The sequence below is a fragment of the Hyla sarda genome, chromosome 6 (genome assembly GCF_029499605.1).
Source record: "Hyla sarda isolate aHylSar1 chromosome 6, aHylSar1.hap1, whole genome shotgun sequence".
Lineage (NCBI taxonomy): Eukaryota > Metazoa > Chordata > Amphibia > Anura > Hylidae > Hyla > Hyla sarda.
Window position 1 is genome coordinate 249,111,127 of NC_079194.1, and position 26,892 is coordinate 249,138,018.

Sequence of the window (26,892 nt, forward strand, 5' to 3'; positions counted from 1 at the left end):
TTTGTTATATATGTGAATACAGCCTAAGCTGTGAAGTCAGATAATGAGTATAAGCTGTGACATCATAGATTTTAATAAGCCAAAATAGAAAGAAAATAATAACCTGTACTGGAAAACTGGAATTCAATTTTAACAGCTTTTTGTTTTTAGAAATAGTTTTTACCTGAAAGTGTGGGGCAAGCTTCATATGGATGGTTGTTTTCTTGTCCCACATGACGTAGATTCCATTTCCCCCTTTAATAATCATATACATGCCCCTCCGCATAACATCATAGGGAATTGCATTGTTTTCATCTCTTCTCACCACATCAATCTTTTCATTATCAAGACGAAGCTCTTCACCCTTTGGATCACATATATTTAGGTGTCAAACTATCTATGAAACTTAAGTATTACCTAGTCCTAAGTTGTTAAAAAAAAGAGGGGAAGCCCATTAAACTTTAGGTAGTTGGGCATCAGAAGACCATGCTGTGTGCCAATTACTACACCAAGAAAACTCTTGATATGCAAATAAAAAGGATTGTGGAATAGACCTACTTAAAGCAGAACTCCACCTCTAGACATCCCCACGATCTCTATGCAGGCACCTGGCGTTCTGAACATTATAACATTATCCCCGAACCCAGCATTTGCCTGCATGGAGATCGAATGGGGTCCCAGCGCAATCAGATATCTTATCCACTATCCTTTGGATAGGGGATACGATGTCTAGGGGTCGAGTACCTATTTAAATGCTTAAAGGAGTAGTCCGGCATGCACTTTTCTTATTTTATCCTGTCCGGGCTGCAAAAAAAAAAAACTTTCTCTTGCCTGCCTACGCGCCCCCCGGAGCTCTTGTACAGGTGTTCGGTCGCCGGGCTGTTTGCTTCTTACTTCCTGTTAGTCCGGCACGTCACACGGAGCTTCAGCCTATCACCGGCCACAGCGATGTCCTGCCTCAGCAGGTGATAGGCTGAAGCTCTGTGTGACGTTCCGGGCTAACAGGTAGTAAGAAGCAAACAGCCCGGCGACCAAACACCTGTACCGGAGCTCCGGGGGCGCGTAGGCAGGCAAGAGAAAGTTTGTTTTCTTTTTTTTTTTTTGCAGCCCAGACCAGATAAAATAAGAAAAGTGCACGCCGGACTACTCCTTTAAATGGAATCTGAGTGAAAATGAAAAATATGGGAGAAAAGTGGGGATGTTGCCGATAACAACCAATCAGATTGCTTCTTTAATTTTTAAAAAGGCATCTAAAAAAATAAAAGAAGCTATCTAATTGGTTGCTACAGGCAACTGCACCACTTTTCTTCTGCACAAGTTTTGATAAATTTTCCCCCGTTTACTTTATGTAGAATGATATATATATATATATAAATGTATTAGCAACAACACCATGAACACTCCACAGTAAATAAAAAATATACAGCCACCTATACTTGCTTACTGTTGCAATTGTCACTGCTCCTCGTCCTTTTCAGCATAAGGCTATGTTCACATGGACCCAGATTTATCAAACTGTGTGAGAGAAAAATTTTTGAGATTTTTCCACAGCAACCAATCACAGCTCAGCTAACTAGCTCTGGTAAAGTGAAAGTTGAGCTGTGATTGGCTGCTGTGGGAAAATCCCTCCACTTTTAATCTTGCATAGTTTGATAAATCTGGGCCATGGTGTATTTTCAGTAATATGTTATAAAAAAAAAAACACACGGTATATAAAAAATATACATATTTTTTGCATCCGTAAAATAAGTGACACAATGTCAGTTTCAAAATGTTTTCTTTATAAAATATGACTGAAAATACACTGCGTGAATGTAGCCTAAGAGAGATTGTCCAGTATCTAAAAATGTATCCCCTATGGGTAGCAGTGTCAGATTGTGGGGGGGGGGGGGGTCCGACCACTGGGACCCCTGCTATCTCCCGTACGAGGCCCAGCTCTCCTTATTAATGGAGGCAAGTAATTCTGCTGCCAACACACCCCCTCCATACATCTCCATGGCAGAGCCGGACATACAGTGTTCGAGTATCTCTGCCTGTGCCATAGAGATGCATGGAAGGGGCGTGTTGGCCAAGGATTCGTGCGGTGGTCGATACACCTGATTCATGCACACAGCCGAGGTGCCGTGCAGGAGATCACAAGGAATCCCAGCGGTCAGACCCTCTGCGATCTGTCACTTATCCCCTATACTGCAGATAGGGGATATGTTTTTAGATACTGGATAACCCTTTTAAGGCTTAAACATAAAAACAGATCAAAGATGAACATTTTGTTGTACAATGTGTTTTGTTATTGGTTTCACTTTGTATCCTTTGTAGGCTATGTTCACACGTCGTAATTTCCGCATTGGAAGTCCACAGCAGCGTCCCACTGTATGTTTTTGGTGCGGAAATTCCAATTTTTCTTGTCCGCAGAAAGAATGATCCTGTCCATTCTTTCTGCGGACTCAGCATGGAATGCATTGCCGTCAATGAGACAACACATTTCCGTGCGGTGGGGCTTGGACTTACAGTGGCAATACACATGCAAAAATGCAGCTCAATTAGAGCCATGTGAAACTGGCCTAAGGTAGGGCAAGGGGAAGCTTTACTCCTATTAACTTCAGAATGTAGAGTTAGAAGAGGGTGGATGTTAACTGCAAGCCTATGCCTGGCAAGTTGAAATCTTTGGATCCAGCAATGTTAGTGCATTGAGCATGAGAAAATCTTTTACTACAAAAAAAAATGTCTTACTCCGAGAAAGAACTTAATGTTTTTTGTGCATGTGGTGCCAGTCGTCCCACATGGCACATTTTCTGTGATAACTTTGAAAGAGCCGCGACCTCCATTTTCACCACAGTTATCCTGTAGAAAGAGAAAAGCATGTATTACATGATCGGTCAACACTTTCCATTCAGGTCAACTTTTCTTTGAATGCAAAAATGTACCTGGACTAATATGTATTCACAGCTCCCACTGAAGGTAAACTGCTTGTTATCAAAAGTTATGTAATGCCCATCGCCATAAACCGAACACGTGCCAAGGCAAGGCTTGTGAGTACACTGCCACCTTCTGTTCTTACATGTGCTGCAAAAAAAAGAAAATCAGTTTTCACAGTGAAGATAGAAATCATGAGAAGGCCTTCAAAGTAGAGCACTGCGATGGGGCTGGTTTCTTAACCCCCACTCCCACTGGATTTCTGACTATTACCACCCGCTTTCGCAAGGTGTGTCATCCACTCCCATCCGGTCTGGCAACGTAAGGTGAATCTCATTTGCTCCCACAAACAGTTTTATTATCCCGTTGTACCATTTCATCACCCCTTGTGCCATTCTATTAGCCCCCATCAGAGGTTTGGTAGACTGAGCAAGATGTATATTCTTTGACTGTCCTCTCAAGACTGCAACCACCTGCTCCCGCAAGTTTTATATCCGGTCCTATGAGACAACAGGATCCAAAAAGACAACTGTTCCAAATTATTATTCAAATTATATTTTCATAATTTTGTTTTTTCCTCCTTTCAATTTTGCACCTACAGACTCATATGATGGCTTTTTTTACCCAAAAATCTACAGCAAAACCAAAAAGAAAATCATTGTGCAACAAAATTGAAAAAAAATATTTGGTGGCTTCCGTTTCTACGCAGTGTATTTTTTCGGTAAAAAGGACACCTTCTCCTTATTCTGTAGGTCCATACGATTAAAATGATACCCTATAGGTTTGCTTTTGTCTTACTTCTGGAAAAAAATCATAACTCCATGCATGATAATTAATACGTTTAAAAATGTCCTCTTCCGACCCCTATTTTTTGCGCCGTGATCTTACGTTTTTATCGGTACCATTTTTGTTTTGATTGGACTTTTTGATCACTTTTTATTCATTTTTATGGTATAAAAAGTGACCAAAAATACGCTACCTTGGACATTTACGCACGCGGTGATACCACATATGTTTATATTTATTTTTATTTCCACAGGTTTTTTTTTTTAAAGTGGAAAAGGGTGGGGTGATGCAAACTTTTATTAGGAAAGGGGTTAAATGATCTTTATTCACTTCTTTTTTTCACTTTTCTTTGCAATGTTATAGCTCCCAAAGGGGACTATAACATGCATTACACTGATTGCCCACACTGACCAATACTATGCCATAGCATTGATCAGTGTTTTTGGCACTCAATTGCTCCTGCCTGAATTCACCGATGAGACAACGAGGAGGCAGGTAGGGAGCCTTCTCGTGTCTGTACATCTGATCGGGACATCACGGTGAAACCTGAACTTACGGGAATGCATTTTTTAAACTTTAGACGTGGCGATCAACTTTGATCGCTGTGTCTGAAGGGTTAATACCGGTATAAGCCACGGATCCCGGCTATCGTCAGCCACCGGAACCGACCAATGTGACACGGGGTCACAGCGTGACCATGCGTTATATCGCGGGAGTCGGCGCAGGACGTAAATATACGTCCTGTGTCGTTAACTGTCACAAAGATTAAATATTTTGTTTTTCAGTTTAACTCATGGATGGCATTGTGTCTCAGGGCTCTTTTGATCACAGAAAACCATCTTGGACACCTGTGATAATTAGATTGCCAGGTGAGCCCAATTTAAGGAAAAACTACTAAAGGTGGGTGTTCCACATTATTAAGCAAAGCACCATTTTCAAGCATTATGGGGAAGAAAAATGATCTGCTGCCAAAAATAGTGAAATAGTTCAATGCCTTGGATGAGGTATGAAAACATTAGATATTTCATGAAAACTTAATTAAGCGTGATCATCGATTGACTCCTATTGGGATAAAAGTAGAGAAAGTCATGGTGTGGCATCCATCCTTCCCTGACCTTAATCCTATTGGGAACCTTTGGAACACCCTCAAGCAAAAGATCTATGAGGGTGGGAGGTAGTTTACATCCAAACAGCAGCTCTGGGAGGCTATTCTGACATCTTGCAAACAAATTCAAGCAGAAACTGTCCAAAAACTCACAAGTTCAATGGATGAAAGACTTGTGAATCAAATAAGGGGTCTAAAGGGGTTTAAATGTAACGTGACCTGTTCAAATGTTTAAAAAGTTTAAATGTTGTTAAAAGTTTGATTGAAAAAGGTTTTGATTTCAGTAAATATGCTGCAAACACAACAAATGACAACTTTCTGTTCTTTACAACCTATAAAGTGTTTTGAAACTTACTGTGTGTAAAAATTTGGAACAGTGCATTGTAAGTTTATGTTTTAAAAAAATACTGTTATCATTAGGAGGTTTGTGCAATAAAATTTGAGTTGTACTCTGAAAGGGGAATTCCAGTAAAAAAAACTTTTTTTATATATCAACTGGCTCCAGAAAGTTAAACAGATTTGTAAATTACTTTTATTATAAAAATGTAATGCTTTCAATAATTATCAGCTGCTGAAGTTGAGTTGTTGTTTTTTGTCTGGCAACAGTGCTCTTTGCTGACATCTCTGCTTGTCTCAGGAACTGCACAGAATAGAAGAGGTTTGCTATGGGGATTTGCTTCTAAACTGGGCAGTTCCTGAGACACGTGTCATCAGAGAACACTTAGACAGAAATGAACAACTCAACTTCAGCAGCTCATAAGTACTGAAAGGATTAAGATTTTTTAATAGAAGTAATTTACAAATCTGTTTAACTTTCTGGAGCCAGTTGATATATATATAAAAAAAATTTTTCCTGGATAACCCCTTTAATAGTTGATAACTGGAGAATTATGCTGACTGTTATTTACATCAATTATTAAGTAAATGATAAAAATATAATTTGCATAATAATTTGGAACAGGGTGTATTGTTGTGGAAGTGGAACTTCAAGTCTACAGCATCAGAATTCAACTTCAATAGAACCTGTAATATTGACTATGCTATTTGATCTGCCAGGATTATGTAACAGAGCAGAACGAGCTGATCAATCAGACTTATATATTTCTGGGATAAAATGCAGCAGAATTGACTTAAATTCCTGCTTATTCTAAGAGGTCCAGTGGGCGGTACTTATCAATCATTGACAGATATTTCTGTACATGCACATTCATACAGGTAGGACTGCCCCCTGGACTAATAGGCCAAGAATAAGGAATATGAATGAATTGATTACAAATCTTCCTGAAATATTTTGAACAAACTATCAATCTAATCAGCTGTTTAAGCTCCATAACTTGCTGCTTGCTGTTCAAATTGTGTGTTCAATGTGACTGGTCGGCTTTAAAGGAGAACTAACGTGTGGGACAACTTATCCCCAGCGACCATAAAAAGCAATGTGTACATTGATGGCTACTTTTCCATCTTTCATATGACACATTATTAGATCTTAAAACAATAACCCTTTTTATGCCTATTTTATGCTTTTTTTTTTTAACAATGCGTGAGCCAAGCCAAGCCTTAAAAGAGAACTATTGTGCAGAACAATGTATCCCCCCTATCCAAAGGTTGTAGATCACGGGGGGGGGGGGGGGGGGTTCCCTGCAAACTAGGCTATGTTCTCACAAGGTGGAATTTCTGTGCTTCTGGTTAGATTCCTTCCTGCCAAGGCGGCAGCGGATTTTGGATTTTTTGCAGTTTTGCGGATTCTGTGCAGAATGTGCGCAGAATTTTTATGAAATTTCTTGCGCTCAATACACAGATTCTTCTCTGCCCCAAATTGTTTAGTGTGCACTGATTTCCTAATGGAAAAGTAGAGGATTTAAATGGGCACTGTCATGAAATAAAAAAATTGATATGTTGTAGTACTTAAGTACTACAACATATCTCTAATATAGTTTAATTAAAAAAAAGTGATTTTAAACCAGTTTAAAATCACTTTTAAATTCGGCCACTAGGGGTCACCCTCCTAGTGGCCGAATGCATTCGGCAGTGACGTCACTACAGAATTTCGTCTCATTTGAGCCTGGCAAATGAGTCGAAATTCCAGTCACTGCGGTGCTCGCTCCCGCCTGTCAATCAAACAGGCGAGAGCGAGCACAGTGAAATCCAGGGCTGCGCATTGGCTCCCTGGACTCACACACTGGCTGCCTCCTTGCTGCATATTCTCCCTGCAGCAGGGAGACTCATGGCTCTCACCTCTGCTTACAGCCCCGGCTCCAGTGGGGATACGCCGCCTCCTCACTGCTCCTGTCATTGCCGGGGGGAGCACGTTATATGGAGCAACAAGTGTATGCCCGGCTTCCTGTCATGCTCCTACACTCTGGTAACTCTCTCTATGGTTCTGGAGGACTTTCAATCCTCCAGAAACATAGAGACAGTTTCCAGAGTGTACGGGCATGACAGGAAGCCGGGCATACACTTGTTGCTTGCTACGGACCCCCGCTCATGGTCCGGCACAGGTGAGGGGGAGGGGGAGGGGGGGATGCGATATTGGTCGGGGGCTGGGTGTCTTCCAACACAGGGTGCCTCCAGTTGTTTCCCCACTACAACTCCCAGCATGCCCTGACAGCAAATAGATGTCAGGGCATGCTGGGAGTTGTGGTGGTGAAACAGCTGGAGGCACCCTGTCCTGAGAACTATGGGCGGAACTCGGCCCCCAGCAGGCATCAGTGACGTGGTGCCTGCTGGGGAAGTCTGCCTGGTAGTGAGCACACTGCCAGGCAGACAAAAGCCATTTTTAAGATAATAAAAAAAAAAATAAAGGCAGGGAGGGGGTTAGGGATAGAAGGGCAATAGGCAGGGACAGAAAAAAAAAAAGAGGATGGTGGGAGCTACCCTTTAAACTTTTCCACTGAGGAAATTAAGCAAATACATTTTGAAAGAAATTTTCTTAGTGTGCCCTAAATTTTGTGGACCGCTAGGACCGCTCAAGAATGCACCGTCGCCACAGAAGACAATGCATTTCCAAGTGGATTCTGCTCGTCTTTTGGTGATGGCCACAATCAGGATTTCCACAGCAGATGTTTTAGCCGTGCAAATGCCGATGTTTGATTCCGCTAGGATATTCTGTTGTTTGAACATGGCCTTAGGGTATGTTTACACGTGGACATTTTTCTGTGTATTTTTCTGCAGATTTTCTGATGCTGATTTTCCTACCCACTTTAATGGGTAGAGAAATCGGCAGTACAAAATCAGCAACAAAATATGCACGTGTAAATGTACCCTAAGGGTCTATGGACACTATGGAATCTTTGCCCCTGGAGAAACTTCAGAAATCTGAATCAGTTGGCACTTGCCAGTCCTCTTCACTGTAATGTGCACTGTGCCGCAGGATCCCATTGACAGCAATGCACGGGAATTTCAGAGTAGAATTCTGTAGTGTGAATGGGCCCTTAGAGTTTCTACATTGACTTACAAAATAAAAAGACTTACCATGTGTTACATCCAACTGAGATGATGTCCCCTGGTCTGTATGTAGCTTCATTATGTATACATGGGCACTGCTGCTCACTGATACAACCTCCTTTCTCATCAGAAACAAGGCCAGGAGGACACACACAGCCTGACATACACTGAGAGCTGAACTGTGGAGAAAAAATACACAACTTTAAATTGCTAGATAATTTTGTCACACAATATAAATAAGATTATTTTATATTACTTAATTTCAACACATTAACAGGGATGTGGAACAGTACCTGCAGGCCTGGATCAATAGGCCTCTAACCTGACAGTTTCAATACAAGCCTCTAACATGACAGCTATACAAGCCTCTAACCAGACATCTTGTAAGAACCCGAAGGGTTAATCTGCACTGAGAGTCTTTCTTTATTCTGATTACTGCGGTTACACCTAGCTCTCTGGGATGGTCAGCTGACCTCATTAGCATTTACCTGTGTACTCCCTATTTAAACCTGCAGTTTTCATCCAGGCTTTGCCTACGAAAAAGTTTCCTCTAGTAGCTAGCATAGTTTCTTGTATCCCTGATCTTCTTTCATTTCTGACTTATTGGCTTGGCATTCTGACATTTCTCCTATTTTTGCAACTTGGCACTTCTGATAACTCCTGGTATTGACTCAACTAGTGGACTGTGACTTATTGTGTGTGTTTGTTTAGATTATATTTCTGTTAGTCTGTGTGCCTCGTTACTGTATCCTGACCTCTGTCTATATTGTAGTTTGTTGACAGTGACCTCCATCACATATTCAGGGAGTTCACCATGCCTGATGAATCTGCGCTTGCGCAGGGAAATGCGTTGCATCGAATAAATTGGATTTTACCTTCCTACCTTGCTGTGTCCTGGGTCCGTTCAGCGCCAATGTACTCCTGTACCTTCCATTAAAGCCACCTTTTTATGCATATGTTGTGGGATCCGCACCAGGAGGGCTGCAGACGAACCAGCGTTTACCATTGTTGTGTATGTGGCTACACAACCATCCAGGGTGAGCAGTTAATATTAGATCCTACTCTCCCCTCCCCCTATCTCCGGTGGTGTTACCCTATGGAGCGCTTCTCTCCTGTCTTTATATTCAGGGAGGGATTGTCACCGTGGTTGTCGATCCGCTATTTAGGGCGGAGAGGCAAGGAGGTAGGGCTAGAGGGAGTGGGTGAGATCAATACTGCTCTCCTTCCCTGCCCATACGTGACACTTTTATACAGGCCTCTAACCTGACAGCTTCTATACAAGCCTCTAACCTGAGAGCTTCTATACAAGCCTCCTACCTGACAGCTATACAAGCCTCTAACCTGACATCTTCTATACAAGCCTCTAACCTGACAGCTTCTGTACCAGTGGCAGATCCAGAGTCTAGTCTTGGGAGGGGCATTATCAGGCTATGTTTACACAGGGAACGTCGTGGCTTTAGGACCGCTTGAAAATGCTCCGTTCCATAGATGGCAATGCATTTCTGTGCAGAGTCTGCAGAAAAAATACACATGTCTATTCCTTCTACAGACATCAGAATTTTATTTTCCGCAATAGATTTTTCCAGCGTGGAAATTTTTCTATGTGAACGACGCAGCAGAATCCCATTGAAATCAATAGAACTTCTTTAAATATTTGAAATAGAATGTATGGAGTGGAGGATCACATATCTCTAGCCAGCTACACTCACCCCTTCAGGGAAGGATGACAACTGAGGGTCCCTAATATCCCCGCAGGGGTGAGCGTACCAGACTAGAGATGTGTGAGCCTCCACTCTATACATTCTACTTTAAATGTTTTTAAATGTCTGTCTTTTTCTTGTGTCAAATACAGATTTTTTTTTTCATTTTTGTAACCTAGTTGGTGTGCGATATTCCATGACTGCTTGCTATTTCTTATTTAGGTACATACACACATCTATCATACACACACACACACACACACACACACACCTATCATACACACATCATTCATACACATAAATCTATAATACATAAACACATCTATCATACAAACACACATCATATATATATATATATATATATATATATATATATACACACATGTCTATCATAAATACACACATCGGGGGAAATTTATCAAAAACTGTGTAGAAGTAGAGTGGTACAGTTGACCATAGCAACCAATCAGCTTGCTTCTTTCATTTTTCACAGGCCTCTTTAACCCGTACAGGACCCAGGGCGTATGGATACACCGGACCGGGGTGACTGCTGGTCTCTACACTGTAGCCTTCCAGATGTTGCAAAACTACAACTCCCAGCATGCCCAGACAGCTGTTTGGGCATGCTGGGATTTGCAGTTTTGCAACAGCTGGTGGTCAACAGTTTAGAGACCACTGCACAGTGATCTCTATACTGTGGCCCTCTAGATCTTGCAAAACTACAACTCCTAGCATGCCCAAACAGCTGTTTGCTGTCTGGGCATGCTGGGATTTGTAGTTTTGCAACATCTGGAGGTCCACAGTTTGGAGATCACTGTGCAGTGGTCTCTAACTGTAGCCCTCCAGATGTTGCAAAACTGCAAATCCCAGCATGCTCAAACAGCCAACAGCTGTCTCGGCATGCTGGGAGTTGTAGTTGCGTACCTCCAGCTGTTGCATAACTACATCTCCCAGCATCAGTACATGCTGAGAATTGTAATTTTGCAACAGCTATAGGCACACTGATTGGAAAATACTGAGTTAGTTAACAGAACCTAACTGAATATTTTCCAACCAGTGTGCCTCCAGCTGTTGCAAAACTACAACTCCCAGCATGCACGGTCTGTCAGTACATGCTGGGAGTTGTCATTTTGAAACAGCTGGAGGTCCCCCCCCCCCCCATGTGACTGTACAGGGTACATTCACACGGGCAGGTTTACAGTAAGTTTCCTGCTTCAAGTATGAGCTGCGGCAAATTTTTCGACGCGGCACAAAGTTCTACCGGGAAGCTCACTGTAAACCTCTGCCAGTGCGAATGTACCCTAAAAAACACTACACTACCACATAATAAAGGGTAAAACACTACATATACACCCCCTTACACTGCCCCCCCCCCCAAATAAAAATGAAAAACTTATTGTACAGCAGTGATTTCAAAGCTGGGCCTCCAGCTGTTGCAAAACGACAACTCCCAGCATTTCCGGACAGCCACTGACTTTCCAGGCATGCTGGGAGTTTAGCAACAGCTGGAGGCACCCTGTTTGAGAATCACTGGCGTAGAATACCCCTATGTCCTCCCCTATGCAATCCCAAATGTAGTCCTCAAATGCGCATGGCGCTCTCTCACTTCGGAGCCCTGTCGTATTTCAAGGAAACAGTTTAGGGCCACATATGGGGTATTTCTGTACTCGGGAGAAATTGCACTACAAATTTTGGAGGCTTTTTCTCCTTTTACCCCTTATGAAAAGGAAAAGTTGGGGGCTACACCAGCCTGATAGTGTAAAAAAAAAATTAAAAATTACACCAACATGCTGGTGTTGCCCCATACTTTTTATTTTCACAAGTGTTAAAAGGAAAAAAAAGACCCCCAAAATTTGTAACGCAATTTCTCCTGAGTACAAAAATACCCCATATGTGGGCGTAAAATGCTCTGCGGGCGCACAACAAGGCTCAGGAGTGAGAGTGCACTATGTGCATTTGAGGCCTAAATTGGTGATTTGCACAGGGGTAGCTGATTTTACAGCGGTTCTGACATAAACGCAAAAAAAGAAATACCCACATGTGACCTCATTTTGGAAACTACACCCCTCATGGAATGTAACAAGGGGTATAGTGAGCCTTATCACCCCACAGGTTTTTAATGAAAATTCTTCAAAGTTGGATGGAAAAATGAAAAAAAAAAAAAAAATTCCACTAAAATGCTGGTGTTACCCTAAATTTTTAATTTTCACAAGGGAAAATAGGAAAAAAGCCCCCATATGTGCATGTAAATTGCTCTGCTGGCGAACTACAATGCTCAGAAGAGAAGGAGCACCATTGGGATTTTGAGGAGAAAATTTGTCCGGAATTGAAAGCCACGTGTGTTAACAAAGCCCCCATAGTGCCAGAACACTCGACCCCCCCCACATGTGACCCCATTTTGGAAACTACACCCCTCATGTAATGTAATAAGGGGTAAAGTGAGCATTTACGCCCCAAAGGTGTCTGACAGATTTTTGGAACAGTGGTCAATGGTGCTCCTCCTCTTCTGAGCATTGTAGTGTGCCAGCAGAGCACTTGATGTCCACACATTGGGTATTTCCATACTCAGAAGAAATGGGGTCACAAATTTTGGGGGTCATTTTCTCCTATAACCCCATGTAAAAACGTAAAATTTGGGGAAAAAACAGCATTTTAGTGAAAATTTTTTTTTTTCATTTACACATCCGACTTTAACAAAAAGTCGTCAAACACCTGTGAGGTGTTTAGGCTCACTGTACCCCTTGTTGCATTCCTTGAGGGGTGTAGTTTCCAAAATAGTATGCCATGTGTTTGTTTGTTTTTTGGTTGTTTTTTGCTGTTCTGGCAGCATAGGGGCTTCCTAAATGCAACATGTGTGCCAAAAACCATTTCAGCTAAATTTGCTTTTCAAAAGCCAAATGTGACTCCTTCTCTTCTGAGTATTGTAGTGCACCAGCAGAGCACTTGACGTCCACACATGGGGTATTTCCATGCTCAGAAGAGATGGGGTAACAAATTTTGGGGGGCATTTTGTCCTATTATCCCTTGTAAAATTTTACATTTGAGGGAAAACCAGCATTTTTGTGAAAAATAAAAAATAAATCATTTACACGTCCAACTTTAACGAAAAGTCGTCAAACACCTGTGGGGTGTTAAGGCTAACTGTACCCTTTGTTACGTGTCTTGAGGGGTGTAGTTTCCAAAATAGTATGCCATGTGTTTTTTTTTTGTTTTTTTTTGCTGTTCTGGCACCATAGGGGCTTCCTAAATGTGACATGCCCCCCAAAAACCATTTAAAAAAAACTCACTCTCCAAAATCCCACTGTCGCTCCTTCCCTTCTGAGCCCTCTACTGCGCCCGCCGAACATTTGACATACACATATGAGGTATTTCCTTACTCAACAGAAATTGAGTTACACATTTTAGGAAGATTTCTCTCCTTTTACCCCTTGTAAAAATTCAATTACTGGGTCCACAAGAACATGCCAGTGTAAAAAATGAAGATTATTAATTTTCTCCTTCAATTTGCTGCTATTCCTTTGAAAAACCTAAAGGGTTAGCAAACCTTTTGAATGTCATTTTGAATACTTTGAGGGGTGCAGTTTTTATAATGGGGTCACTTATGGGGTATTTCTAATATGAAAGCCCTTCAAATGCACTTCAAAACTGGTCCCTGAAAAATTTCGATTTAGAAAATTTTGTGAAAAATTGGAAAATTGCTGCTATACTTTGAAGCCCTCTGATGTCTTCCAAAAGTAAAGCATGTCAACTTTATGATGCAATCATAAAGTAGACATGTTATATATGTGAATCAATATATAATTTATTTGGAATATGAATTTTCCTTATTAGCAGAGAGCTTCAAAGTAAAAAAAAAAAAATGCTAAATTTTCTATTTTTTTCATCAAATTTTGGAATTTTTCACCAACAAATGTTGCAAGTATCGACAAAAAGTTACCACTAACATAAAGTAGAATATGTAACGAAAAAACTATCTCGGAATCAGAATGAAAGGTAAAAGCATCCCAGGTTATTAATGCTTAAAGTGACTGTGGTCAGATGTGCAAAAAATGGCCGGGCTAATGCACCACTCTTCCTTTACACAGGTTTTAATAAATCTCTATCATCATACATACATACATCTATCATACACACTAGGGATGTCCCGATACAGATACTAGTATCGGTATTGCGGCCGATACTCGGCATTGGCATGGTATTGGGGACTCGTTTAATGTCCCCGATACCATGTCCGATACCTGATGCTGTGCGGCCCCGCTCCGCTGTCCTGTTCTCCTGATCGCCTCATGGTGTCCTATGGAGGACCATGTGACACACACGTCACTCCTCCTCCCCTGGGCCCAGCACAACGCTACGGAGGAAGCAGAGTGACATGTATATCACATGCTCCTCCATAGGATGCCATGATGCGATCGGGAGAATGGGACGGCGGAGCGACAACACCGAGGACAGCCGCAGGTGAGCTGTTTACAGGAGGAGGGGGGGCGTCTATAAGGGGGGGGGCTGCTGTCTATAAGGGTGGGCAACTTTCTATAAGGGAGGGCTGCTTTCTATAAGGGGGGGGCTGCTGTCTATAAGGGGGGCCTGCTGTCAATATGGGGGGATGTTCTGTCTACAGGAGGGGGGCCTGCTGTCTACAAGGGGGGGCCTGCTGTCTACAAGGGGGGGGGGGGCTGCTGTCTACAAGGGGATGGGGCCTGCTGTCTACAAGGGGGGACCCTGCTCCCTACAAGGGGGGACAAGAGGGAGCACTGTCTACAAGGGGTGGGCTGCTTTCTACAAGGGGGGGCCTGCTGTCTACAAGAGGGACAGGGGGGGTGGGCACTGTCTACAAGGGGAAGTGCTGTCTCAAAGGGTGGGTCCCTGTCTACAAGGGGGCACTGTCTGCAAGGTGGGGCCTGTTGTCTACAAGGGTGACACGGGGGGGGGCTTTGTCTACAAAGGGGACAAGAGGGGCTGCTGTCTACAAGGGGGGGCTGCGGTCTACAGGGGTGGGGCTGCGGTCTACAGGGGGGCTGCTACTAAGGTCTGCAACTATCTATACTACCTACAAGGGGATACTACCTACTAGTAAGGACAATCTTACAGCAGAGTCACCTGCACTAATTTGAATTTATAGGTATATAGTGTAGGTGACCAGGTTTCTACCGCTGCTCACCATGTGAACATCAGCGCAATCGCTCCGGAGACATCGGTCTCGCTGCCAATGCAAATTCCCTGTTCTGTCCAATGGAGAAGAGAGAAAGCTTGGCTCATACTACAGCAGCCACCTCCATTGCACACAACAAGGAACCCACATATCAGCACGGTAAGCAGCGCCAGAAACTGCATCACACTGCTGTCAGATTCCCTTTAAAATAAAAGTACTCGTACTTGGTATCGGCGAGTACTAGAATTAAAATATCGGTCTTAAAAAAATGGTATCGGGACTAATACACACACGCACACATATAATACATATATAATACATATACATATATATAATATATATATATATATATATATATATATATATATATCTACAGCCATGGGAGTAATGTTGACACCCCTGAAATTTTTCAAGAAAATGAAGTATTTCTCACAGAAAAGGATATCAGTAACACATGTTTTGCTATACACATGTTTATTCCCTTTGTGTGTATTGGAACTAAACCAAAAAAGGGAGGAAAAAAAGCAAAAGACATACTGTCACACCAAACTCCAAAACGGGGCTGGTCAAAATTATTGGCACCCTTAACTTAATATTTGGTTTCACACCCTTTTGAAAAAATAACTGAAATCAGTGGCTTCCTATAACCATCAATAAGCTTCTTACACCTCTCAGCCGGAATGTTGGACCACTCTTCCTTTGCAAACTGCTCCAGGTCTCTCTTATTGGAAGGTGCCTTTTCCCAACAGCAATTTTAAGATCTCTCCACAGATGTTCAATGGGATTTAGATCTGGACTCATTGCTGCCACTTCAGAACTCTCCAGAGCTTTGTTGCCATCCATTTCTGGGGGCTTTTTGACGTATGTTTTGGGTCATTGTCCTGTTGGAAGACCCAAGATCTCTGATGCAAATCCAGCTTTCTTACACTGGGCCGTACAGTGCGACCCAAAATCCGTTGGTAATCCTCAGATTTCATGATGCCTTGTACACATTCAAGGCACCCAGTGCCAGAGGCAGCAAAACAACCCCAAAACATAATTGAACCTCCACCATATTTCACTGTAGGTATTGTGTTCTTTTCTTTGTAGGCCTCATTCTGTTTTCGGTAAACAGTAGAATGATGTGCTTAACCAAAAAGCTCTATCTTGGACTCATCTGTCCACAAGACGTTTTCCCAGAAGGATTTTTGCATACTCAAGTTCATTTTGTCAAAATGTAGTCTTGATTTTTTTATGTCTCTGTGTCAGCAGTGGGGTCCTCCTGGGTCTCCTGCGATAGCATTTCATTTCTTTTAAATGTCGACGGATAGTTCGTGCTGACACTGATGCTCCCTGAGCCTGCAGAACAGCTTGAATATCTTTGGAACTTGTTTGGGACTGCTTATCCACCATCCGGACTATCCTGCATTGACACCTTTCATCAATTTTTCACTTCCGTCCACGGCCAGGGAGATTATCTACAGTGCCATGGGGTGCAAACTTCTTGATAATGTTGCGCGCTGTGGACAAAGGCAAATCTAGATCTCTGGAGATGGACTTGTAACCTTGAGATTGTTGATATTTTTCCACAATTTTGGTTCTCAAGTCCTCAGACAGTTCTCTTCTCCTCTTTCGGTTGTCCATGCTTAGTGTGGCCCACACAGACACAATGCAAACACTAAGTGAACTTCTCTCCTTTTTATCTGCTTCAAGTGTGATTTTTATATTGCCCACACCTGTTACTTGCCCCAGGTGAGTTTAAAGGAGCATCACATGCTTGAAATAATCTTATTTTTCCACAATTTTGAAAGGGTGCCAATAATTTTGTCCAGACCATTTTTGGAGTTTGGTGTGACATTACGTCCAATTTGCTTATTTCCTCCCTTTATTGGTTTAGTTCCAATACACCCAAAGGGAATAAACATGTTTAGAGAAAAACATTTACGGCCATGACTGTGTGTATATATATATATATATATATATATATATATATATATAATTTATTCTATTATTTATAATATAATATAATTCCGACCGGCGAATCAAGGCTTTTCCTGGCTGATTGGGACTCTGGTGATCCAACTGCCTGAAAAATAGGTATGGTCGTAGCTGTCAGAGACAGCTCCGACCACCCTGAAGGATAGGAGTGAGGTGGCAGGGGTGCCAACTCCTCCTATCCCCTGAGTCCGGGCAGAGCGAGGGAAGATGGCGGCGATGGCTGTGGGGGCCGTTGAGGTGGGGGGACCGGCAGCAGATACCTGTAGGACTGGCAGCAGGAACTTGGAGGACAATCGGCAGGGTGTGAAGAGGATCTTCAGCAGCCTGCATCGTCGGCATCAGCTGCAGCAGTGAGTAAGTGAGTTATTTTGAGGGGTGTAGTTTTTATAATTGGGTCATATGGGGTATTTCTAATATGAAGGCCCCTCAAACCCACTACAAAACTGAACTGGTCCCTGAAAAATTCAGATTTTGACAATTTTGTGGAAAATTGATGCTGAACTTTGAAGCCCTCTGGTGTCTTCCAAAAGTAAAAACATGTCAACTTTATGATGCCAACATAAAGTAGACATATTTTATATGTGAATCAATATGTAATTTATTTGGAATGTCCATTTTCCTTACAAGCAGATATTTCATGACATTTTGGAATTTTTCACCAAGAAATGAATGCAAGTATCAACAAAAATTTACCACTATGCTAAAGTAGAATATGTCACGAAAAAACAATCTCAGAATGATTAGGAAAAGCATCCCAGATTTATTAATGCTTAAAGTGACAGTGGTCAGATATGCAAAAAATGCTCTGGTCCTTAAAGTGGTATTCCAGGAATATACTTTTTTTTTTATATCAACTGGCTCCAGAAAGTTAAACAGATTTGTAAATTACTTCTATTAAAAAATCTTAATCCTTTCAATAATTATCAGCTGCTGAAGTTGAGTTGTTGTTTTCTGTCTGGCAACAGTGCTCTCTGTTGACATCTCTACTTGTCTCTGGAACTGCACGGAGTAGAAGAGGTTTGCTATGGGGATTTGCTTCTAAACTGGGCGGTTCCCGAGACAGGTGTCATCAGGGAGCACTTAGACAGAAAAGAACAACTCAACTTCAGAAGCTCATAAGTACTGAAAAGATTAAGATTTTTTTTTTAATAGAAGTAATTTACAAATCTGTTTAACTTTCTGGAGCCAGTTGATATATAAAAAAAAAAGTTTTTTTCCTGGATAACCCCTTTAAGGTCATAATGGTCTATATCCTTAAGGGGTTAATTGGCATAATTTTGGGGTACATACAAAGTTTTGCTTATTTTTCAGGATAAACAAACCCTGCTGATCTGGCATAGCTTTTTTTTAATTTAAAAAAAAAAAAAAATTTGCATGATAAATACTGTGTTCATTTCACTGTATGGGTCACTATTAATACAGAAAATTCATTGTATTTTTTTGTTTTACTAAAAACCATCTTGAACTTTTCTTTTCACTTTTTTTTAACTTTTTTTTCCACTTTTTTTGGTCTTAGTAAGGGGACTGGCATATAAAAGGGCTGTAATTGCAGGTGTATATTCACGCATTTTGGAACATTTTTCTTACATTTTATCTGCTGTTTTTGGTGATATTCTCACCAGTTTTTATGGGGGGGGGGGGGGGGGCGGGGAATTGAGTTCTAGCAAAGATATGTTTTCTGCTAAGCGACCAGGGCGACTGATCCGTGTAAAGGAAAGAATGAATCGGGCCATGTATTGTAAGATATAGAGTGAAAACCTCCTTCTATAAGCAAAAATTTGATTCGGCCGATTCGCTGAATTTTCCGAGAGCCTCAGTAGGGGTGTAGAACACTTTGCCTTCCCGTAACACGCATAGGGAGTGTGCTGGTGTAGTTCCGGTCCCCGCCGGGCGCCAATCGTACCGGGATGCCTGCTGAAATCATTCAGCAGGCATCCCGTGCAAACGCCCAGGGGGGGTCATTAGACCCCCCATGTCGGCGATCGCGGCAAATCGCAACTGAATTCACACTTGCGATTTGCGTGATTCCGCGTCATTATGGGTCTATGGTGACCCGGAATATAAGGGGATTGTGGTTGTCTAAGACACCAACGATCCCCCTGAAGGGATAGGAGTGAGGTGGCAGGGGTGCCACCCCTCCTATCCCTGCTATTGGTGGTCTAGACCCGACCACTAATAGCAAATCGGGGGCGGGGGGGGTTAACTTTCGTTTTCCCCGTCCTGCCCACCCACGATAGGCGGGGCAGAACAAGGAAATGACGGGGACCGGCACCGAAGATCCACTTACCGATCTGGGCGGGCGTCGGAGGCAGCGGGCGACGGAGACGGCGGGTGGCAATGACGTGCGGCTGGATCCAACGGAAGCTGGTGAGTTGTCTAGCAACATCTGGAGGGTACAATGGTCTCTAACTGTAGCCCTCCAGATGTTTCAAAACTACCACTCCCAGCATGCCCAGACAGCTGTTTGGGCATGCTGGAATATGTAGTTTTGCAACAGCTGGAGGTCTACAGTTAGAGACCACTATACAGTGATCTCTAAACTGTATTCCTCCAGATCTTGCAAAACTACAACTCCTAGCATGCCAAAACAGCGGCATGCTGGGATTTGTAGTTTTGCAACAGCTGGAGGATGACCGTTTGGAGATCACTTTGCAGTGTTTTCTAAAACTGTAGCCCTCCAGATGTTGCAAAACTGCAAATCCCAGCATGCCCAAACTGCTGTCTCGGTATGCTGGGAGTTGCAGTTGCGTTCCTCCAACTATTGCATAACTACATCTCCCAGCATGCCCTTCGGCGATCAGTACATGCTGGGAGTTGTAGTTTTGCAACAGCTGGAGGCACACTGGTTGGAAAATACTGTTAGGTAACGGAACCTAACTGAAGGCTTTCCAACCAGTGTGCCTCCAGCTGTTGCAAAAGTACAACTCCCAGCATGCACGGTCTGTCAGTACATGCTGGGAGTTGTAGTTTTGAAACAGCTGGAAGTTTGCCCCCCCAGGTGAACGTACAGGGTACATTCACACGGGCAGGTTTACAGTAAGTTTCCTGCTTCAAGTTTGGGCTGCGGCAAATTTTTCGTCGCAGCGCAAACTCCTAGCAGGAAACTCACCGTAACACACCAGTGTGAATGTACCCTAAAAACACTACACTACACTAACACATAATAAAGGGTAAAACACAACATATACACCCCCGTACACTGTCCCCCCAATAAAAATTTTAAACATATTGTATGGCATTGTTTCCAAAACGGAGCCTCCAGCTGTTGCTCCCAGCATTTCCGGACAGCATTTCCGGACAGCCACCGAGTGTCCAGACATGCTGGGAATTTAGCAACAGCTGGAGGCACTCTGTTTGGGAATTACTGGCGTAGAATACCATTATGTCCACCCCTATGCAATCCTTAATTAAGTCCTCAAATGCGCATGGCGCTGTCTCACTTCGGAGCCCTGACGTATTTCAAGGAAACAGTTTAGGGCCACATATTGGATATTTCCGTACTTGGAAGAAATTGCACTACAAATTTTGGGGGGCTTTTTCTCCTTTTACCCCTTATGAAAAGGAAAAGTTGGGGGCTACACCAGCTTGTTAGTGTAAAAAAAAAATAAAAAATGTTACACTAACATGCTGGTGTTGCCCCATACTTTTTATTTTCACAAGCGGTAAAAGGAAAAAAATACCCCCAAAATTTGTAACGCAATTTCTCCTGAGTACGGAAATACCCCATATGTGGGCGTAAAATGCTCTGCGGGTGCACAACAAGGCTCAAGAGTGAGAGCGCACCATGTACATTTGAGGCCTAAATTGGTGATTTGCACAGGGCTGGCTAATTTTACAGCGGTTCTGACATAAACGCAAAAAAAGAAATACCCACATGTGACCCAATTTTGGAAACTACACCCCTCATGTAATGTAATAAGGGGTACAGTGAGCATTTACGCCCCACAGGTGTCTGACATATTTTTGGAACAGTGGTCCGTGAAAATGAAAAATGTAATTTTTCATTTGCACAGCCTACTGTTCCAAAGATCTGTCAAACCCCAGTGGGGTGTAAATACTCACTGCACCCCTTATTAAGTTCTGTGAGGGGTGTAGTTTCTGAAATGGAGTCACATGTGGGGGGGTCCAGTGTTCTGGCACCACGGGGGGCTTTGTAAACGCACATGGCCCCTGACTTCCATTCCAAACATTTTTTTTCCCCAAAAGCTCAATGGAGCTCCTTCTCTTATGAGCATTGTAGTGCGCCAGCAGAGCACACATGGGGCATTTCCATACTCAGAAGAGATGGGGGTTACAAATTTTGGGGGGCATTTTGTCCTATTACCCCTTGTAAAAAAAAATTATTTGAGGGAAAACTAGCATTTTAGGGAAAATAAAAAATCATTTACACATCCAACTTTAGCGAAAAGTCGTCAAACACCTGTGGGGTGTTAAGGCTCACTGGACCCTTGTTACATGCCTTGAGGGGTGTAGTTTCCAAAATAGTATGCCATGTGGGTTTTTTTTTTTGCTGTCCTGGCACCATAGTGGCTTCCTAAATGGGACATACCCCCAAAAAAACGTTTCAGCAAAATTTGCTTTTCAAAAGCCAAATGTGACTACTTCTCTTCTGAGCATTGTAGTTCGCCCAAAAAGCATTTTACGTCCTAACATGGGGTATTTCCATACTCAGAAAAGATGGGGTTACAAATTTTGGGGGGCATTTTGTCCTATTATCCCTTGAAAAATTTTTTATTTGAGGGAAAACTAGCATTTTAGTGAAAACAAAATAAAATCATTTACACATCCAAATGTAACGAAAAGTCTTCAAACACCTGTGGGGTCTTAAGGCTAACTGGACCCCTTGTTACGTGCCTTGAGGGGTGTAGTTTCCAAAATGGTATGCCATTTGGGGGGTTTTCTGCTTTTCTGGAACCATAGGGGCTTCCTAAATGTGACATGCCCCACAAAAACCATTTCAGAAAAACTCACTGTCCAAAATCCCACTGTCGCTCCTTCCCTTCTGAGCCCTCTACTGCGCCCGCCGAACACTTGACATACACATATGAGTTATTTTCTTACTCGAAAGAAATTGGGTTACACATTTTAGGAAGATTTCTCTCCTTTTACCCCTTGTAAAAATTCAATAACTGGGTCTACAAGAATATGCGAGTGTAAAAAATGAAGATTTTGAATTTTCTCCTTCAATTTGCTGCTATTACTGTGAAAGACCTAAAGGGTTAACAAACCTTTTGAATGTCATTTTGAATACTTTGAGGGGTGCAGTTTTTTTTTATAATGGGGTCATTTATGGGGTATTTCCAATATGAAAGCCCTTCAAATCCACTTTAAAACAGAACTGGTCCCTGAAAAATTTCGATTTTGAAAATGTTGTGAAAAATTGGAAAATTGCTGCTATACTTTGAAGCCCTCTGATGTCTTCCAAAAGTAAAAACATGTCAACTTTATGATGCAAACATAAAGTAAACATATTTTGTATGTGAATCAATATATAATTTATTTGGAATTTTCAATTTTTTCATCAAATTTTGGAATTTTTCACCAAGAAATGATGCAAGTATTGACAAAATTTTACCACTAACATAAAGTAGAATATGTCACGAAAAAACAATCTCAGAATCAGAATGAAAGGTAAAAGCATCCCAGAGTTATTCATGTTTAAAGTGACAGTGGTCAGATGTGCAAAAAATGGCCGGGTCCTACAGTGAAAATTGGCTGGGTCCTTAAGGGGTTAAACTGTTATTCAGTATGACATGCACATTACAGGCATCGCTATTAGAATCACTGCTGCAAAGCAGCACAATGACAATGAGTCTGGATGTGGCAGCAGGGTCAGGAAACCATATGGCATCGCAATTGAAGAGATGAAAGGGATTTTTGAGATGTCAGTTGAAGAGTTTAAAGAGATTAACGAGTTTAACCCCTTAAGGACACAGGGCATACCTGTACGCCAGTGGGAATTTCAGTCCCCCGCCGCGTGCCCTGCAGGGACTGGACCGGAATGTCTGCTGATATCTATCAGCAGGCACCCTGTGCAAACCTCTGGGGGGGGGGTACTGACAAACCCCCCCCCCCATGTCGGCGATCGCCGCAAATCGCTGGTCAATTAAGACCGGCGATATGCGGTAATTCTGGGTCAATCGGGTCTCAGAAAAAAATGGTGAATGGGGCAGTCTGAGACAGCCTCATTCACCCTTACCCAGCAGGAGTGAGGTGGCATGGGTGCCACCTCACGATCACGTGATTGATTGGTCGGAATGACTCACTAATCACGACCCTGCTGGGTGGTGATCGGGGCGGCAATCATGGTGGTGATCTGGGCTGGCGGGGGTCTCTTTCCTCTCCCTGATCCAGCGGGGGTCCCCTCTGGTGCGGCAGCGGCGACAGGAGCAGCAAGATCGGGGGCAGCAGCGGCGGTCCCGGCGGCAGGATACAGCAGGAGGTGAGGCCTGTTCCCCTCCTGCCAACAAATCTTTTAGCATGCACAGCCAAAGGGCATGCTGGGAGTTGTAGTTTTGCCACACCTGGAGTTCCAACTAAAACTCCCAGCATGCCCTTTGGTAGTCTGTGCATGCTGGGGATTGTAGTTATGCAACAGCTGGAGGCACATTTTTTTCTATGAAAAAGTGTGCATCCAGCTGTTGCATAACTACAACTCCCAGCATGCACAGACTACCAAAGGGCATGCTGGGAGTTGTAGTAGTGTGCCTCCAGCTGTTGCAAAACTTCAACTCTCAGCATGCCAATGCATGCTGGTACACCCCCCCCCCCCCCAAAGTATGGTTGCAATAGAAAATAGCATACTCTCTCTCTCTCTGAACAGTCCCTGCCTGCACTATGGTTGCTTGCAGTCTTTGAATGGGGATTGCTCCCAGTTCTGAACTCAATTGGCAGACTCTGAAACAACTTCTGAACTGTCTCTGCCTGCACTATGGTTGCTTGAAGTCTTTAATAATCTCAATTGGTAGACTAGGAAACGACTTCTAAACTCTCCCTGCCTGCCTGCCTGCCTGCAGTGATGCGGGCTTGAGGTCAATGGATTTTCTCTGTGCTGATCTGTATTGTTAGTAACACTGATTAGTGACCACACAGAGTCTGCTCTCTCTCTTTAACCAGAACGAATGTGGGCTTGAGGTAAATGGATTCACCGCTGTAACGATGTGAATTGTCAGTAACGGTGATTAGTGCACACACACAGTCTCTGCTCTCTCAGCAAAATGTACGGGAAATGCCCGTCTTCGGCAATAGCTGCCAAATATTCAGGGTGATCCCGCCTTCCCAGACTTCCTTGCCCCATGTGAAATATTTTTCAATTTTCTAAACCTGGCTGCATCCTATAGTCAAGTGCATCTAATAGCCAAACTATTTTTTGATATTTTATGTCCATAAAAAATTGGGACATAACTTTAAATATGTGCCATTTTTATTGAATCTAATGGTAAAAATTCAGCTATTTGTTTGCTTGCGTTATGGTAAAAAATCTGATAGCACATAGAATCAGTGTTACATGGAAGTATGTACATGGCAGAACTAAAAGCCACAGTAAGGGTAGGGTCACTGATGACCATGCCTAGAGTGTGCCTCCTGCTGTGCCAGTGTGTCCTACATTGTCTGCCCGTAGCAGCAATACCCCGCTATGAGCAGACACACAGAGATCTGCAAATCTCCAGTGTATGCACAGTTTACTCTCTGACATTGCCGCTGCTCTCACTCTCTCATCGAGGCCGCGATGTCTGTGAGTAAACTGTGTATGCGAGCGCGATTCGCAGATCCCTGTGTGTCTGCCCATAGCGGGGGATTGCTGCTATGAGCAGACAATGTAGGATACACGGGCACAGCAGGAGGCACACAGTAGGGAGGGTCATCAGTGACTCCATAGCGTCAAATATGCTGTGGATGTGATACGTTTAAACATTTTACTATTACAATTCGTGTCACCCTGCAATTGGTGTTATTTGCTTAATCATTAGTTACATATGCATATAATTCTCATGAGTACTTACACAGTCCATGTCCAGTGTATGGCAGCTCTTTTGACACTCCATTCCCTTTGCTCCTTTCGGAGCACTGGAGCAGTTAAGATAAACCAGTGGGTACAAGCAAACTGGTGAGAGGTTTGGTGGAAAAAAAAGTTGGTAAGAATAAGTGATCACTTAGTCTGTGAAACTAGTCATTGTAGAAATGTAAATGTCAACATCTAAATCACGTAAATAAGGCCTCTGGGGCTTTTATACCGATGGCCATCAATATCATATTGGTGGTGGTCTGATTTATTGGACCTAGTACAGCCTTGGTACTGCCTATGCAGCTCATATATAGAGTATTTGTACACCTCTAGATCATGGGTACAGCCCTTGTGCAGTAGCACAAATGTCTGTAATATAAAGCTTGGCACTCCACCTATTGCCATGTGTTTCTACAGGCAATACCTCTATAATCTATAATGAGTTACAATCTATAAGAAAAAAGGCTCTATGTGTTTGCATAAAGATAGAGAATAGGCCTATAGCAAACTATGTGTGTAATACTATAAATCTACACAACTCTGACCTGTAATTTGGTCATGCACATTAAGCTTTATTATGAGCTAAAAAATTGCCAAAAATTTCAATATTTTTTCCCATGAGTTTTATTAAACTCAATGGGAAAATGTCCCCTAGTGCTATAATTGGCCCGATCATCAAATAAGAGTCGGGTCCTTTTAAAGGGGTACTCCGCCCCTAGACATCTTATCCCATATCGAAAGGATAGAGGATAAGATGTCAGATCGTGGGGGTCCCTCTGCGGGGGAACCCCGGGATCTCAGCTGCAGCACCCACCTGTTGCGGCTTCTGGCAGTGCTAGAGGCTCTCATCCTAACGCCTCATGACCATGGTGACGTGAGATCGTGACATCACGACTCCGCCCCGTGTGATGTCACACCCCGCCGCCTCAATGCAAGTCTATGGGAGGGGGCATGACAGCTTGCATTGAGGGGCGGGGCGTGATGTCACACGGGGGCAGAGTCGTGACGTCACGATCTCACGTCACCGTGGTCGTGAGCCGAAGCCTCCAGCGTTTCCAGAAGCCTCAACAGGTGGGTGCGCCAGTCGAGATCCCGGAGGTCCCCAGTGGCGGGACCCCCGCGATCTGACATCTTATCCCCTATCCTTAGAATAGGGGATAAGATGTCTAGGGGCGGAGTACCCCTTTAAGTGCCAACATATGGCTGTATTTTGGCACTTCATTTGGGATGTATCTTCGGCATTACTATATATTAAAAAAAAACTGCAAATCTCAATAAACAGCAGACATGGCTCCAGTATGAATGCTTCTGAATGTTTTGCAAATTCAAATTTTTCTAATACTGTACAGATTTAAGATATCAACTGTACAACACATGTACTGCATTTCTGTCCTATGCATCTCCTAATAAGTCAGCAGGGGGCAGCATTACCTCGGTTTAAAAAAGTTTCCTGTTAGGAAAATCATCTGGACTGTTTCAAATATGCAACTTATAATAACCCAAATTGTTATAGTAAAAAATATTGGAATGCAGCCGGAAGAGGAGCACATTAATGCGCATTGCTTCCGGATTACTATCCTTATTCCTTATTATTTATTTTTCCTAAATCAGTCAGACAATCTGTAATGTATCTTACTGCCTCTTTCTTATCTACGTGCTCTCTGAATGTTATATATACTGTATATATCTATGTAAAACTCAATGTGTCTGTGTGTATGTACGTTCCACAATCATGTCCAAACGACTAAAGATGAAACTTGGCACACATGTTACTTATATGTCAACAACAAACATAGGATAGGTGATTTAACCCTTACTCTACCCCATTTGCCAG

The 26,892-nt window shown here is 42.8% G+C and overlaps 1 protein-coding gene across 1 annotated transcript in view; it reads right to left on the reverse strand.

Moving 5' to 3' along the window:
- LOC130277500 (mucin-5AC-like) overlaps nt 1–26,892 on the reverse strand; it is a 255,045-nt gene that overhangs the window by 135,231 nt on the left and 92,922 nt on the right. Inside the window, exons 19-23 of the mRNA XM_056528176.1 lie at nt 25,057–25,157; nt 8,255–8,406; nt 2,904–3,042; nt 2,710–2,820; nt 164–343 (exon numbers count right to left, since the gene is read on the reverse strand). Of these exons, the coding sequence (XP_056384151.1) occupies nt 164–343; nt 2,710–2,820; nt 2,904–3,042; nt 8,255–8,406; nt 25,057–25,157 (683 nt within the window). The remainder of the gene's footprint in view (nt 1–163; nt 344–2,709; nt 2,821–2,903; nt 3,043–8,254; nt 8,407–25,056; nt 25,158–26,892) is intronic.